Consider the following 15,091-nt stretch of genomic DNA (forward strand, 5'->3'; position numbering starts at 1 on the left):
TGAGTATTGAGATAACAAATGGTGTTCATGGATGCTAAAGACACGGAAGTGATAGCATCTTGCTCTGCTATCACTGAAGGAGAGCTGTTTAATGTGTCATTTTTTCAACATTGTAGGAACAATATTATTAATTCACGTCGCTAATAAATTGTTAATGGATGAAATACGGAGGAGTAAATCTCTCTAAAGAGAGGCTGCCTGTGGAAACTCAGGGACATGATAGCTGCTCTGTTCTTCCAGGTGGAGCCTGTCATTGATTAAGCTAGGTATCTGTTGTGCCGGGTCTGCAGAGGGGCGACCCAGATGTGAATGCATGAATGAAACCTGGATGAACTGTAGCTTTATTACCGTCCACATACACAGACAAGTCCAGACGAGGCTCCCTGTCACTCTGGGTAGTTTTCCAGTCGCGCCGCGGCCACGCAGGTTAGTGTGAGCTGTCCATGGTGCTGAACAAGCGTGACTGGCAGCTTCCTCTAAAAATCCATTACTTTCAGACATGGCATTGCTTTTACTCCTTAATTAGAGCAGGCAAAGTGTGAGGTGGGTCTCCCTAGGGAGGCTCCAGATAGTGCTGGGGGGGGGGGGGGGGGGTAAAGAAGCCTTAATGCTTAATCAGGTTAGCTTGGCTAAATGGTGTCCTGTCTGTGGGGTCAACTTGAACCCATAGTACGGTAACTCCAAAGGGCAGGGATGAATGTTGATGATATTTGGTTGGCTGTGAGATGTTAGGTTGAAAGTTTAGGCTTATTTCCTTGGTGGTGGGATGTGCTGTCAGCGCCCCTTGCAGTTTAAGCTGTTTTTATATCAGCTGCTACGTAATGCATTCTGCTTTTCACTTTAGTGCAGCGAGGGATGACGCCGACTGCTCTTTTATGGGATTTTTCCCCGTTTGTTTATTTATTTATTTATTTTTTGGTAGGGTTGGGGGGGTGGACCTCAGACATTTAAAGCCTGTCACGCTGCGATACAGGCTGGTGATGCCGTTCTCATAGGTTGCTGATGAAGGCTGCTCTTTAATTTATGTATGTCATCATGCTGGTTCAGCAGGTTTGCACAAAATCAACGGCTTAAGCAAGCTTGTGGAGCAGACTGGTGTGAGAAAACTGGATAGAACCCAGCTGAAACTTGTGTATCTTCCCACTGATCTATTTTATGCTGTTGGAATTTCACCTCAAACCACTATTTAGATGTTGGACTTGAGGTTGGGTCTGATATACAGTAGGATGGGTGTGGCGTGTGATAAGGGGAATAAACAAAATATCAATGGAAAAATTCTGTTGGTTAATTCCTCACTGTTTAAATGTATATATTATATTGGATCTAAATTTGATTGCCGATGCACTGTGTCGTGTTTACAGAAACCAAGCCAGGAAGTGGTCTGTGCAAACCAGGAACCATTGCTCTGTTTGGTAACGTGGTCTACAGTGGGCTGCTCAACGAGCACTTCTGGCATTTCGGGGTTCCCCTCGTCACCAGACTGGTGAGTCCCAAGTTTTTAATCTGTTCATTCTCTCCTGTGCTTTATGTTGCTTCTGCTGCAGGCTTTACCCGTTTATAGCATAAACACACACACACACACACACACACACACACACATATACATAAAAGCTGAAAGTTTACATTTCTGCTGTATTCGCACTTATGGTTAGCATACAGTGCGTGTACCTGTGTGTGTGTGTGTGTGTGTGTGTGTGTGTGTGTGTGTGTGTGTGTGTGTGTGTGTGTGTGCAGTTGGAAATGTATTGTATTGCTGTAAAGTTGTTTTAACTACCTGAAATGGAGTGTTGGTGGTCAGATTTATGGCAATGGAGCCTCTTCATTACATATGAAACAAATCAATCTAAGATTTTGCTAAAAAGAAAAAAAAGAATCTTTCTCTCTTTTAGTCTTAAATCTTTTAGGAGTAAAACATGTTAGGGTAGACCTCTTTCTCCAGTGACCAGTGATGGCAAGAACTTCCACATCTGAAATGCATCTCTTTCTGGAGTTTTTTTTTTTTTAATGTGTTTCAGATTTCTTTCTGCCAATAAGAAAACATAATGAAGTTTGTGTGTCTGCCTTTACAGTTCTTGTTGTTTGTTCTTAAATAATAGATTGAGTTTTAGCATTAACACAAACTAATGCAATATTAGTGGTATTTCAATTAACTTTGAATTAGCCTGTAATCTCTTCCATGTCACTTGCTGATTGCATGGTTCTGTTTTATTGAGCTGCTGATAAATGTTATATTTGATAGATATCGATGTTGTCGCCCCGTCAGGATACAGCAGAGGATATTTGCTGGCTCAGTCTGATCACTCGCCTGTGAGACTGCAGTGACACACAAACAAACACACACAAAAACACACTCACACACACTAACATTTGTGTTCTTATTGCCTCCGATGGAAGAGCTGATTTTGGATTATGGGAAAACCGTTGTCTTTGCTTTTTTTATTTTAGGTGGAACTGGAAATAGTTTATTCTGTCAAATCTTGCAGACAGTGACTTTCTCTGGGAAATTTACAATATTTATTTTCAACATTGTGAATATTTAACATGAGAATACCTTTCCACAGCAGCTGATATCATCAACAGTGAGTGATAGCTACACTGGTCATATTTTATTCACGCTGATACTGTATGATACACACATATGCAGCCATATTCAGTGATTCACAGCATTGCAGATGTTGATTGTCATGGAGCTGGACCTCCGTAGCAAAGATACCAGATGGCCTCTCTCAGCTTCTCATTCAGTTTTCATGGCTCTCTTCATTGTGCGGAGATACTGAGCATAATACACAAGCAAAGAGCAAGGTCATAATCTGCTGGCATCAGCTCCTTCAATGATACACCTTTTTTCCTTTTTTCCTTGTTGTTGCTTCTGATGATGTTTGTTATGTGATGGTTGGTCAGTGACACCAAAAATCCCGCAGCATGGCGTCTGCTTTATGGCTTCAAAAACTGAGGATGATTTTCACATTTTACACAATTATCTTTCATAGAAATGTATTGATGTAAGCCAATATTTGTGCATCAGTTTCTGTCAAATGATCTTCAAGGAACACAGCAGCTTTTCAGAAAATACGCTATTGTCCATCGTTCTATTGTCAGAAAAGCAGATGGATACATTTTTCTCCTCTCTGCTCAGAACTCCGGACCCAACTGAATGCCTGACTGCTAGTTAGCTTAGCTGCAATGGGGCAGAAGAGAGGGTCTCAAAATACACTTTTCTCCAAAACAGTCTTGCATTAATAGAACAAGGGTTTTTGTTTCACGTCCACAGAGCAAAACTTTGAAATTAAGAGACGTAATTATTAGATGCTCTCGTTGCAGCCAAGTAATGCACACAGAGAAGGGCTCTATCTGCTTCTCCTGCACTGAAATCATAGACAATAAGTGAACTTCCTTGTATTTCTAAATCTGTCCATTCATTTTTATCCAGCTTGTCCCTAAGGGTGTTATTCTTCTGTTGTTTTATTTGTCTCTTTTTAGACCCCTGCCTGTAAGAAGTGAAACACAACATGCGTAATAGTCACCTCTAAGTCACCATGAAACTCCTACATGTAGTCCAGTCGTATTCTACCGTACTGCTGATGTCAGAACATTCTCTTGTTTCTGTTTGAGGCCACTGACTCATCTCCTCATCTGACACATAAGTAATCTGTTAATTGAGCTAATGGAAAATGAATGGAGACAGACCAGGAGAAAGAGTGAGAGAGAGAGGGAGAGAGAGAGGGGGGCACAATAAGTCCAGAGCTCTTGCTTCACTGAGTTTATTGTGAGCTCAGAACTGATGACAAAAGCAACTACCCTTAAAGCTAATGAATTGTGTGAATGTGTGTGTATGCAGTACACATTCAGAACATATCTGGTGTATGCTGTAAGTACCACACACTCACACACACACACACACACACACACACACACACACACACACACACACACACACACGATGTATGTTACTAAATGTATCTAAGCTGGAATGACATCTATTACTTCTTAATGTGCTGTTAAAAGAAACTTTTTCAATCAATCAATTCATGACAACACCTCAGATTAAAGTGGTTTGAGAGAAATGTTGAGCCAAAATGGATGACTCAAGGCATGAGGCAGCTGGCATTTGATATTTAGGGCCAAAGCAGCGACTGGGGCCCTTAAGGAATTCTTCTTTTTCTCCTTCTCCTTCTTCTTCTTCTCATCGTTCCACCACAGTCATCGAGAGTTTTTGGAATGAAAGGTACATATTTCTGAATTGAGCTGCATCTAAAATTGAGTCCAAAATTTGATGCAATTTTACAAAAAAATGTAAACTAAATTTTTCAATATTCACTCTCCTTGAAACTTTGTACAGTCTTTGCTACCACATGAAAGAAGATCATGAAAAATCATTTTCAGCATCAAAACCCCCGAAGGTCTGGATCCTAGTGGGGCATTCGTGATAAGGTGTTGAAAATCATTTCAATTTTCTGAAAAATGCTAAATATATCAAAGGGAAACTTTTACTCATAAAAAGATATGATGTCATAGTGTCATGATAAGAATGTTTTATTGTGAAGATGGGTTTTTTTGTGGGTTTTTTTTTTATCACATTGACTAGCCTGGTCAACGCTGAAACTGATGACGATAAAGAACTGCATGGAATTTATACCTGAGGATAGATATCATTATTTATCATCCAAGGTTTTCTAACCCAAAGGACTATCGAGATAACTCTCCAAATATTGTTGCTTTGTTGGAAAATAATGACGCTCTATGGGCGCAGGAACATGTGGGTCAGGTTAGGGAAAGCTCATCGTTTAGAATTAAAAAAAACCACTTCAGGATGTGAAGACAGGAAACACACCATGTTGTAGTGTCCGCCTTTCCAAGTCTACTAGTTGCTGAACCTTGACATCATTAGATTTGTCACTTTGCCGGTCATAATTAGTATAACCACTAGTGGGTACCTTGAATATTTCTTCACATTGTTGTGTTTCTTCGGAAAAGATTCTGTAATATTTACCAAGGACAGTTTCTGCCTGAAAGTCATGTTATATACAGATCGTAATCTCATCTGGTTCTCTTCCATTTCCTCGCCTGCAGCTGACTAATCAAACATACATGTACTCTCACTTATCTTTCCTTAACTCTTAGCTCGATCAAACATTTCTGCACTTTTCCTCCCCTCTGTCTGTTGCAGGAAAGTACATGGTAGGTTTACAGAGGGGCTGAGTGCTGCATGCAACGCTGGCAGCAGCCTCTCTGGATCTGCTGCTGGTCTTCCTGTCAACACAAACAGCACAGCCCTCAAGCAGAGCTGCCCTGATTCTTGACTTAAAGGAATCCCCAGCCCCAAATTTAGTTCATCACAGAAAAATAAGAAATCCCTCTACAATAAATGCTAAAGTGCATTGTATTTTCAAATAAATCAATGTCCCTTACATCGAAGTACCTGCCAATGCTTGGAAAGATGCAGCTAACCTGATTATGTATAAATAACTTCATTGTGCAGCTCTCCTAGACTTGCCAGATGTTCTAAGACCAGATCAATTAAACAGATTTTGACACAATTCATTGTATGGGGGTTTTGTGACACTCAAAATAATCGAACCACCATTTAACAGTTTAAAAACTATCACAACACAACTCAAACAGCTGATCCAGTTAGCCCTCTGTTAACGACAACGTAGATAAATAGTTAATAATTATTATAGCACCCATACAGAGGACTCTGGAAAAAATATATTCTGATGTGGATAAATTAGATTTTATCAAGCAGAGTTTGATCAAATAAAAAAAAATCTGTTAATATGTTGAATTGTGGAAGACTTGAAATTTGATTTTAATGCTATTCAGATGCTGTATGAGATTGCCTGGACAGATATGTTTGTCAAGGGACATCTTTTAAACACATAAGGTTGTTAACTTTTACCTAAAACCTTAATTTATCCGTGGTCTCCCTCTTATTTTTGTTGTTGTCCTCGTGCCATTAAACGAACACACACTCCTTCCTCGTACCCAGCAGTGGATCGAGAGTGGCCAATATGCTTCCTAGATATTGCCAATATGTGCCCAGTAACTCAGCAAAAGGACACCTGTTATGAAGAGGCAACACACACTGACACTAATGCCCCAGCAACCTGCCGCTCTCTCCCCTGGAAAGAGAAGAGTAAACAATCATGGAGCCAAAAAGCCAAACTAAGTTTGTCAATGTAAGAGTGCGCACAATGTGTGTGTGTGTGTGTGTGTGTGTGTGTGTGTGTGTTGATGTGTTAGTGTATTATTTCACTTGAAAACCACAAGATTCCAATCATATCCTCCCCGCTTTTTTTTTTGTTTTTACATTTTTCATTTATTTTTTTAGTTCAGTTTAGTTAACTGCAGACAATTTTAATTATTATGTCTGAGAAGTTATCTGACGTAGCACTGACACCGTAACACATCAAATCAGAGCTTCTTAAGAAACAAATCACAATTACATCGTAACCATGCCGACATAGGAGGTGCTTCAGTCTGAAGGGGGGCTAGACTGCAAAAAAATGACTATAAGAAAGCTTTGTCGATCTCGAGGGGGCTGTGCTTCTTGCTGTCTCTCTTCCTGGTGTTTTCCGTATCCTGCGAAAACAGACTGTAATTTACCACTCCCCTTTGCCCCCCCTCCGTGTAAGTCTCCCGCTGACCTCCCTCCACTATGATTGGTCACCATTCTGAGGATTCCTAACCCCACCCCCACCTCATTTTGACGGTGCAGGAGTTCAAAGTAAATAGAGAACGTTACTTTGAACCCTTACTGTCTGATTACTGACACGATAGAAACAAAGGTAGGACACTGATAAAATGTTCCAGCTTGGGTCTCTGACTCTATAACACAGCAAACTAACGAGGGAACAGCGCTTTCCTTTAGCTTCAGGCTAGCCACTAATCCAGCTTCGTATTGGCCAAGGTTATGAAAACAGTGCAGTGAACAAACAAACACATTGGTATTTTTCTGTTGCTGGTCCAGAAAGCAATTCTGTCCATTTTTACCTCTTTTAGAAAGCTAAACAAAATTAATTTCTCTCACACCTTAGATGACCTTTTCTTGGACCCGTTGCACAGTGTGACACATGAAGTGAGCAGTTTGTAGCAAGAAAACTTCTTACGCAGAGCGGGGGGAGCTGGCAGGTTTGGGTTGTGTGCATGCAGAGAGCATGTTCGTGTATGGGGGTCCAGGAGCACATGTGGGAGTAACACTGGCTTGGCTTGTTTGTCAGAAAGAGAGTGAAGACGCCACTGGTAAACTAAACCCCGTCTCCCTCATCTCTCATTCAGTTAACCAGTCCACTTTTCTTTCCACTGGTCCTCTTTTTACTGGTGCAACACACTCTGCAGGTTGGGATTAGCTTTGACAATCCCTGCGACTAAATCGGTAACATATTACGTTATGATTGGGTTGAATGACAATGGATGGCAGACAATTAGTCTTTTCCAAGCTAATTCATCTCTCACACAGGTGTGGAATATTAAAGCTGATTAAAAGCTGTGATCAGGACACAGGTGCAGATATACTGCAGTCGATAAAAGGTCATCCCAGATCCTGCAGATTAACATTGTCATACTGTAGGTCAACAGCAAGACGGCGGATGGCAAATTCCAAGCTGTTTGTTGTGGCTCACAGATAAATCCTGTTATGCAGACAACATGTATGGCTTTGCTGATGTAAGTGTCTGCAGAGATCCTCTGTTCTGGTGGAATGTGGTCTGCGTATCATGGGAATTACATACATAATCATACTGATTCCACGCTTGGTCTAATGTCGCTAAGTTGTGCGCACAGTTACTCCTTGTTCTCCAATGGCTTCCTATTCACCAGACATGTCTCCCATTGAGCATCTGTGGAATGCTCCGGATCATCTGGAATGTCAGTGTGTTTCTGTTCCCTAGAATATCGCTGAACTCTGCACAGTAAGGGGAACAGCATTCTCATGACAGAAGTGATTTTGTCATGCACACACACACTGTAAGGGAACAAAAGTAGAATGTTTGTGAGCCCGCAAACCCGAGGTTGCAGTCATGCGAACGCATATCTTACATATTAGACGATTGACTACATAATCAGTGAGGCAACAAGGTGGCAAACTTCCATTTTTTCCAATGTTTCTGTTAAGAAGCAAGGGATGGACACAACTGCATTTTGAAACATTTGCATAGGATTTTCTGATTAAAAAACTCATTATCATATGAAACCTTAATTTATGATATTCTAAAAAGACAACAATCAAAGATAGGTTCCTGTTCAGGGTGACTTAAAGAGCTGCAAACAAACCGCACAAAGAAACACAAATGTGTTGTTTATAAGAATATATCTTCCCAAATGAACACTGAGCTCAATTATATTTATTTATTTTTTTGCGTGCATGTTCCTATGCTAACTCATTTAATTGTGGTTGTAGGACTCGTTCCTATGCTAACTCATTTATTTGTGGTTGTAGGACTTGTTCTTATGTAAGACTCGTTCCTATGCTAACTTATTTAATTGTGGTTGTAGGACTCGTTCCTATGCAGGACTCGTTCCTATGCAGGACTAGTTCCTATGCTAACTTATTTAATTGTGGTTGTAGGACTTGTTCCTATGCAGGACTCGTTCCTATGCTAACTCATTTAATTGTGGTTGTAGGACTCGTTCCTATGCTAACTCATTTAATTGTGGTTGTAGGACTCGTTCTATGTAAGACTCGTTCCTATGCTAACTTATTTAATTGTGGTTGTAGGACTCGTTCCTATGCAGGACTCGTTCCTATGCTAATTTATTTAATTGTGGTTGTAGGACTGGTTCCTATGCTAACTTATTTAATTGTGGTTGTAGGACTTGTTCCTATGCAGGACTCGTTCATATGCTAACTCATTTAATTGTGGTTGTAGGACTGGTTCCTATGCTAACTTATTTAATTGTGGTTGTAGGACTTGTTCCTATGCAGGACTTGTTCCTATGCTAACTTATTTAATTTTGGTTGTAAGACTGGTTCCTATTCTAACTTATTTAATTGTGGTTGTAGGACTGGTTCCTATGCTAACTTATTTAATTGTGGTTGTAGGACTTGTTCCTATGCAGGACTCGTTCCTATGCTAACTTATTTAATTTTGGTTGTAGGACTGGTTCCTATGCTAACTCATTTAATTGTGGTTGTAGGACTGGTTCCTATGCTAACTCATTTAATTGTGGTTGTAGGACTCATTCCTATGCTAAATTATTTAATTTTGGTTGTAGGACTCGTTCCTATGCTAACTCATTTAATTGTGGTTGTAGGACTGGTTCCTATGCTAACTTATTTAATTGTGGTTGTAGGACTCGTTCCTATGCAGGACTCGTTCATATGCTAACTCATTTAATTGTGGTTGTAGGACTGGTTGCTATGCTAACTTATTTATTTGTGGTTGTAAGACTTGTTCCTATGCGGGACTCGTTCCTATGCTAACTCATTTAATTGTGGTTGTAGGACTGGTTCCTATGTAAGACTCGTTCATATGCTAACTCATTTAATTGTGGTTGTAGGACTCGTTCCTATGCAGGACTCATTCCTATGCAGAAATCGTTCCTATGCTAACTTATTTAATTGTGGTTGTAGGACTCGTTCCTATGCAGGACTCGATCATATGCTAACTCATTTAATTGTGGTCGTAGGACTGGTTCCTATGCTAACTTATTTAATTGTGGCTGTAGGACTGGTTCCTATGCAGGACTCGTTCCTATGCTAACTCATTTAATTTTGGTTGTAGGACTGGTTCCTATGCTGACTCATTTAATTGTGGTTGTAGGACTTGTTCCTATGCAGGACTCGTTCATATGCTAACTCATTTAATTGTGGTTGTGGGACTGGTTCCTATGCTAACTTATTTAATTGTGGTTGTAGGACTTGTTCCAATGCAGGACTCGTTCATATGCTAACTCATTTAATTGTGGTTGTAGGACTGGTTCCTATGCTGACTCATTTAATTGTGGTTGTAGGACTCGTTCCTATGCTAACTTATTTAATTTTGGTTGTAGGACTCGTTCCTATGCAGGACTCGTTCATATGCTAACTCATTTAATTGTGGTTGTAGGACCGGTTCCTATGTAAGACTCGTTCATATGCTAACTCATTTAATTGTGGTTGTAGGACTCTTTCCTATGTAAGACTTGTTCCTATGCTAACTTATTTAATTGTGGTGGTAGGACTCGTTCCTATGCAGGACTCGTTCATATGCTAACTCATTTAATTGTGGTTGTAGGACTCGTTCCTATGCAGGACTCGCTCCTATGCAGAACTTGTTCCTATGCTAACTTATTTAATTGTGGTTGTAGGACTCGTTCCTATGCAGGACTCGTTCATATGCTAACTCATTTAATTGTGGTTGTAGGACTCATTTCTTTGCTTACTCATTTAATTGTGGTTGTAGGACTGGTTCCTATGCAGGACTCGTTCCTATGCTAACTCATTTAATTGTGGTTGTAGGACTCTTTCATATGCTAACTTATTTAATTGTCGTTGTAGGACTCGTTCCTATGCTAACTTATTTAATTGTGGTTGTAGGACTCGTTCCTATGCAGGACTCGTTCATATGCTAACTCATTTAATTGTGGTTGTACGACTGGTTCCGATGCTAACTTATTTAATTGTGGTTGTAGGAATCGTTCCTATGCTACCTTATTTAATTGTGGTTGTAGGACTCGTTCCTATGCAGGACTTGTTCCTATGCTACCTTATTTAATTGTGGTTGTAGGACTCGTTCATATGCTCACTCATTTAGTTGTGGTTGTAGGACTGGTTCCTATGCTAACTTGTTTAATTTTGATTGTAGGACTCGTTCCTATGCAGGACTCGTTCATATGCTAACTCATTTAATTGTGGTTGTAGGACTGGTTCCTATGCTAACTTATTTAATTGTGGTTGTAGGACTCGTTCCTATGCTACCTTATTTAATTGTGGTTGTAGGACTCGTTCTTATGCAGGACTTGTTCCTATGCTACCTTATTTAATTGTGGTTGTAGGACTGGTTCATATGCTAACTCATTTAATTGTGGTTGTAGGACCGGTTCCTATGTAAGACTCGTTCATATGCTAACTCATTTAATTGTGGTTGTAGGACTCGTTCCTATGTAAGACTTGTTCCTATGCTAACTTATTTAATTGTGGTTGTAGGACTGGTTCCTATGCTAACTTATTTAATTTTGGTTGTAGGTCTTTTTCCTATGCAGGACTCGTTCCTTTGCTAACTCATTTAATTGTGGTTGTAGGACTGGTTCCTATGCTAACTTATTTAATTTTGGTTGTAGGACTGGTTCCTATGCAGGACTCGTTCCTTTGCTAACTCATTTAATTGTGGTTGTAGGACTGGTTCCTATGCAGGACTCGTTCCTATGCTAACTCATTTAATTGTGGTTGTAGGACTCGTTTCTATGCTAACTCATTTAATTGTGGTTGTAGGACTGGTTCCTATGCAGGACTCGTTCCTATGCTAACTCATTTAATTGTGGTTGTAGGACTCGTTCCTATGCTAACTTATTTAATTGTGGTTGTAGGACTGGTTCCTATGCTAACTTATTTAATTTTGGTTGTAGGACTCGTTCCTATGCAGGACTCGTTCATATGCTAACTCATTTAATTGTGGTTTTAGGACTGGTTCCTATGCTAACTTATTTAATTTTGGTTGTAGGACTTGTTCCTGTGCAGGACTCGTTCCTTTGCTAACTCATTTAATTGTGGTTGTAGGACTGGTTCCTATGCAGGACTCGTTCCTATGCTAACTCATTTAATTGTGGTTGTAGGACTCGTTCCTATGCTAACTCATTTAATTGTGGTTTTAGGACTGGTTCCTATGCTAACTTATTTAATTTTGGTTGTAGGACTTGTTCCTGTGCAGGACTCGTTCCTTTGCTAACTCATTTAATTGTGGTTTTAGGACTGGTTCCTATGCTAACTTATTTAATTGTGGTTGTAGGACTGGTTCCTATGCTAACTTATTTAATTTTGGTTGTAGGTCTTGTTCCTATGCAGGACTCGTTCCTTTGCTAACTCATTTAATTGTGGTTGTAGGACTGGTTCCTATGCTAACTTATTTAATTTTGGTTGTAGGACTTGTTCCTGTGCAGGACTCGTTCCTTTGCTAACTCATTTAATTGTGGTTTTAGGACTGGTTCCTATGCTTACTTATTTAATTTTGGTTGTAGGACTGGTTCCTATGCCTCTCTACAGTCTGGTATGAACCAGTCTGGGGCGTCTGTCCTGGGCTCTGCTGACCTCTGCCTTCGGCACTTGACACATTGAACTGAACTCATCTTCAGTGGATGGACTGTCCTCTTCTTGAGTAAAGAGGCTTAACTTTTTAACATTTCTAAAAGGTTTGTAGGTTGTTAAGAACAGAATATTTCATGATTAATTCATCATTTATTACAACTAAATAATTTACTGTCACTTGCTTGTATAAATCAGTTATAAGCCATTACTTAGAAAACTTCAGAGTTTGTTGAAGTAAATATTCCCCTTGAAGTCTGTCAGCCACAGGAACATGACTATTGGATGCACATATCACAAGGATATTCCTCATACAAGGTCAGGTCAGCATTTAGTTTTTACATTTCTTTCATCTGGTGCTGACTTACATTCCTGATGTTGTCCATCCAAGACCCTGACAACAACCCCATCCCCCACCCTCAAGCCTGGCATCTTTTTGCATTAGCTCACTCACATGCAGTCTAGACTAACTTATTCATGACCCAGACCTGAAATAGCATGACGACCACATTGGATAGGGAAACATTTGAATAGTAGTTGCTAGGGGGAAAAAAACAGAAGTCTGCCCTGTGTCGGAGCTCTCGGTTGTCTCAGAGGGAGAGGTGAAGGGGGGTGGGGAGCTCCAGCCGCAGGAAGCATGCATACATGTATGTAAATGGCCTCATTTTGGCAAAGTCTTAAAAGTCGATTTCAGCACAAATGATTGCGGATTAAATGATATCCAAAATCTGTTTGAAACTTGAATTAGCTCATCATTTCTCTTCACTCGTTAATGTCTATACATCAGACTTGAGACATTTGCCGTTCGTTCCTGGAGGAGGGTTGGGACAGAGCTGACCACAACGTAGAGCAACTCTATGAAGCAATCATTTGGATGCCCCCCTCAAATCCAGCCCTCCTAACACAGGATGTAAAATGTACGCAGGATCGAAGCAGTGGTCATGTTAGTTTGAAATAATTTCTCATGTTCCAAAATGAATGAGGAAATGTATATTTAAACTGAAACGTTAGACATGACTTTCCAAAAAAAAAAAAAGTTTACAACGCAGTGTTTGATGCATCTTTAATGTAAAATGTATTCCCCCAATGCAGATCTTAAAAATAACTTCTACATTTACAGCAGAGCAGCCAAGAGCTTGTGTGTGTGTGTGTGTGTGTGTGTGTGTGTGTGAGAGAGAGAATCATCCCCTCAGAAAATCCTTACAGTGCATGTATGGAATAAATATTATGACTCTTGATGTCTCTGCCTTTCATTTGCAGCAATCAGACAACGCTTGTGACTGCTAATTTGAGAGTGCGTTACTTGTATTTCAGTATATTTTCAGTTAGAGACTAAAGGGTGTTTTTTTACAGAAAGGTTTACTTTTCTCTGGTTGAAAAGACACTTTTAAAAAAAAATATGACGGTGTAGAGCAGAATTAAAATTTGCCGTAATTGTGACTGAATATAACTCCATGTGATCACACCTATCAAATTGGACAAATATTAATGTTATGAACCTGTTTTTCCACTTACATGTTACGGAGATAAAACATACAGGTTGCATTAAAAATTGTCTTTCAAAAACATCTTGAATGTAATCAAGTGCTCCCATTACAATCTAGCGATGATCCTAGGAAGCTTTTATTAAATGCAATCTTTGGCAAGGAGCTACTGGGATCTCCAGTGCCGGTTTCTTTGTCTGTTTGCAAGATCACTGAAAAAGTTGTGAATGGATTTTGGTGAAAGTCAGTTGATAGAACCTGAGTCAATCATATCTGGTTCTGATGACTTCATCTCGCTTTGGCGGTGAGGCTTTCACTGTCCTCTAGTTTGTTCCTTATTACGTGTACTCTGTGGGCTAATACCCAGCCCTGTAAATAAGTTCTTATACAGTTCTCACTGAACAAAGCATTTTAATCTTTTAGGTGCATGGCAGAAGTCAATTTTCAGTTTTGTCCACTCATACCAACTCACCTCTACACGTCTTTTCACCTGTCGTTAGAGAGGACGTTGGAGTTTGATTCATTTGATGAATCTTTTTTCGTCTAAATGTAATCTAACGGAAGTGTTGAAGTGCTACTTTTGATTTCTATCCTTTCCTAAGAGGTAAAATGTTTTTGTGAACTCTTAAAAATCTTGACATGAGTGTGTGTGAAGCGGGGATGGCCAGTGTTTCCTCCAGTGTTCCCACTATGTGCAGTGCGGCACTTCAGGCAGTGAAGAGGTTAAGCTTGCCTCGGTGGTGTATTGACTGTAGTGGCGGCTGGCTGGGGGCGGGGTTGAGGGGTAAATGTGCTGAGGCAGGCTACAACATCCAGCCCTCACCCACCTCTCTTCCTCTGTCTCTCTCTCTCTCTCTCTCTCTCTCTCTCCCTCTCCGTCTGTCTCACCCAGGCGTGTTGCAAACACACCCATCAAATAGGTGCACGAACTGGCACACACACGCACATGCACACATACGCACTCGACACACAAAATGCATACATGCATATGTTGCAGATGCAGTGTGTAGATTGTCCGTGTGAGTGTGTGTGTGTGTGTGTGTGTGAGACAAGTCACTTGCAGACATACATAGACAACCATGCAAACTCCTTTGCTTCACACTCGGCTCGCACACATATGCGCACACAGCTTGAGCGAAGCAGTGTACAGTATTCCCTCTACACAACTGTGGGCCAGGAACTCGGCCAACTCAGCCAGTACACACACCTACACACTTACATATAAACAAAAGCATGCACACCCCTCTGTCTGCAGAGGAGGCAAAAAATGGAGAGAACAAAAGAAGAAGAAGAGAGGTATCACTTTCGGCTTAGCTGTTTTAATGTCTTCCACTTCTCTCCCCCTCTTCTCTTGGGTTAAACAAGTGCACAAAATTGCATTTTGTTTTGC

General features: G+C 40.3%; 1 protein-coding gene across 5 annotated transcripts in view; it reads left to right on the plus strand.

Annotated features, from left to right (window-relative positions):
• Positions 1 to 15,091, plus strand: part of rbfox3a (RNA binding fox-1 homolog 3a) — a 661,616-nt gene that overhangs the window by 411,865 nt on the left and 234,660 nt on the right. For all 5 annotated transcript variants that reach the window (XM_086195774.1, XM_086195768.1, XM_086195772.1 and 2 more), the window contains one exon: positions 1,362 to 1,483. In XM_086195774.1, coding sequence (XP_086051900.1) covers positions 1,362 to 1,483 — 122 coding nt within the window. The remainder of the gene's footprint in view (positions 1 to 1,361; positions 1,484 to 15,091) is intronic.

This window comes from Aulostomus chinensis, chromosome 23 (genome assembly GCF_037954235.1).
Source record: "Aulostomus chinensis isolate RoL2024-O1b breed Wild chromosome 23, RoL_Achi_v1.0, whole genome shotgun sequence".
In the NCBI taxonomy this organism is placed as follows: domain Eukaryota; kingdom Metazoa; phylum Chordata; class Actinopteri; order Syngnathiformes; family Aulostomidae; genus Aulostomus; species Aulostomus chinensis.